Source organism: Mus pahari, chromosome 14, assembly GCF_900095145.1.
Source record: "Mus pahari chromosome 14, PAHARI_EIJ_v1.1, whole genome shotgun sequence".
In the NCBI taxonomy this organism is placed as follows: Eukaryota; Metazoa; Chordata; class Mammalia; order Rodentia; family Muridae; genus Mus; species Mus pahari.
Genome location: NC_034603.1, coordinates 46,230,929 through 46,232,469, shown reverse-complemented (window position 1 = coordinate 46,232,469; position 1,541 = coordinate 46,230,929). Strand labels below are relative to the sequence as shown.

At 55.2% G+C, this 1,541-nt stretch overlaps 1 protein-coding gene across 1 annotated transcript in view; it reads left to right on the top strand.

Annotated features, from left to right (window-relative positions):
* Sarm1 (sterile alpha and TIR motif containing 1) overlaps positions 1–1,541 on the top strand; it is a 24,292-nt gene that overhangs the window by 7,344 nt on the left and 15,407 nt on the right. Inside the window, exon 3 of the mRNA XM_021212409.2 lies at positions 711–1,329. Within this exon, the coding sequence (XP_021068068.1) occupies positions 711–1,329 (619 nt within the window). The remainder of the gene's footprint in view (positions 1–710; positions 1,330–1,541) is intronic.

Here is a 1,541-nt window from a genome sequence, read left to right as displayed (position 1 = left end):
AAAAAAAAAAAAAAAGAGTTGTGCACTACTAGTAATACATCAAATGACAAATTCACATCTGCTGGGTTCTATGTGACAGCTCTGTCCCAAGCACTTTTTAATGGATTATCTTTTTAAAGATTTATTTTCATCTGTGGGTGTATGTGTATGTGTCTGTGTGTTCAGGTGCACTCCAGGACCAGAAGAGAGCAAAGGTTCCCTGGAACTGAAGTCACAGGCAGTTGTGAGCCATGTGGCCCGGTATGGGTGCTGGAAGCTGAGCTCTGGACCTCTTTCCAAGAGCAGCAAGCACTCTGAATGGCCGGACAGCTCTCTAACCTCTATGGAATATTGTGTTAGCCCTGGTAATACTTTTATAAGATAGGTATTATTTTCCCATTCATGAGATGAGGAGACTGAAGTCGAAAAATGAGGTGACCTAAGTTTGCAATTAGAAAGCAGAAGAGAAGGACCCAGGAAGGCCCAGGATCCGGCCATAGGGTTAAAAACATTCAACCGTGTTTGGAGAGAGGGTAGAGGAGATGGTGGCTGTAGCCAGGTTAGTGCTTCCTGATGACCAGAGACAGAAGTCAGAATCAGAACAGATAGGGTAATAATTCTGTCTGCCATGCCTCACACTCTTGAGGCCCAGAGATCAGACCAGGCCTCCGCGAGAAAGCCAAGTTCCGGAGACAGCAGCCATGTGATGTTCTCCTCCTGTCTCTCTGCAGGGACCGCGTGGCGCGCATCGGCCTAGGTGTGATCTTGAACCTGGCGAAGGAGCGCGAGCCTGTGGAGCTGGCACGGAGCGTGGCGGGCATCTTGGAGCACATGTTCAAGCACTCGGAGGAGACGTGCCAGCGGCTGGTGGCGGCCGGAGGCCTAGACGCGGTGCTGTACTGGTGCCGCCGCACAGACCCGGCGCTGCTGCGCCACTGCGCGCTGGCGCTGGCGAACTGCGCGCTGCACGGGGGGCAGACGGTGCAGCGGTGCATGGTAGAGAAGCGCGCCGCCGAGTGGCTCTTCCCGCTCGCTTTCTCCAAGGAGGACGAGCTGCTGAGGCTGCACGCCTGCCTGGCGGTGGCGGTGTTGGCTACCAACAAGGAAGTGGAACGCGAGGTCGAGCACTCCGGCACGTTGGCGCTTGTCGAGCCGCTCGTGGCATCGCTGGACCCCGGCCGCTTCGCCCGCTGCCTGGTGGATGCCAGTGACACAAGCCAGGGTCGTGGACCAGACGACCTGCAGAGCCTGGTGCTGTTGCTCGATTCGTCGCGTTTGGAGGCTCAGTGCATAGGGGCATTCTACCTGTGCGCTGAGGCTGCCATCAAGAGCCTACAGGGAAAGACCAAGGTACTGGTGTTAGAGAAGGGAAGCTCAAGGGTTAGAGAGAGTCTGGGAAGGTTTCTCAGAGGAAGTGATCTGTAACTGGGATTTGGAGTACTTGTGAGAATAGAGTGAAGCGCTGGGCGGTGGTGGCGCACGCCTTTAATCCCAGCACTTGGGAGGCAGAGGCAGGCGGATTTCTGAGTTTGAGGCCAGCCTGGTCTACAAAGTGAGTTCCA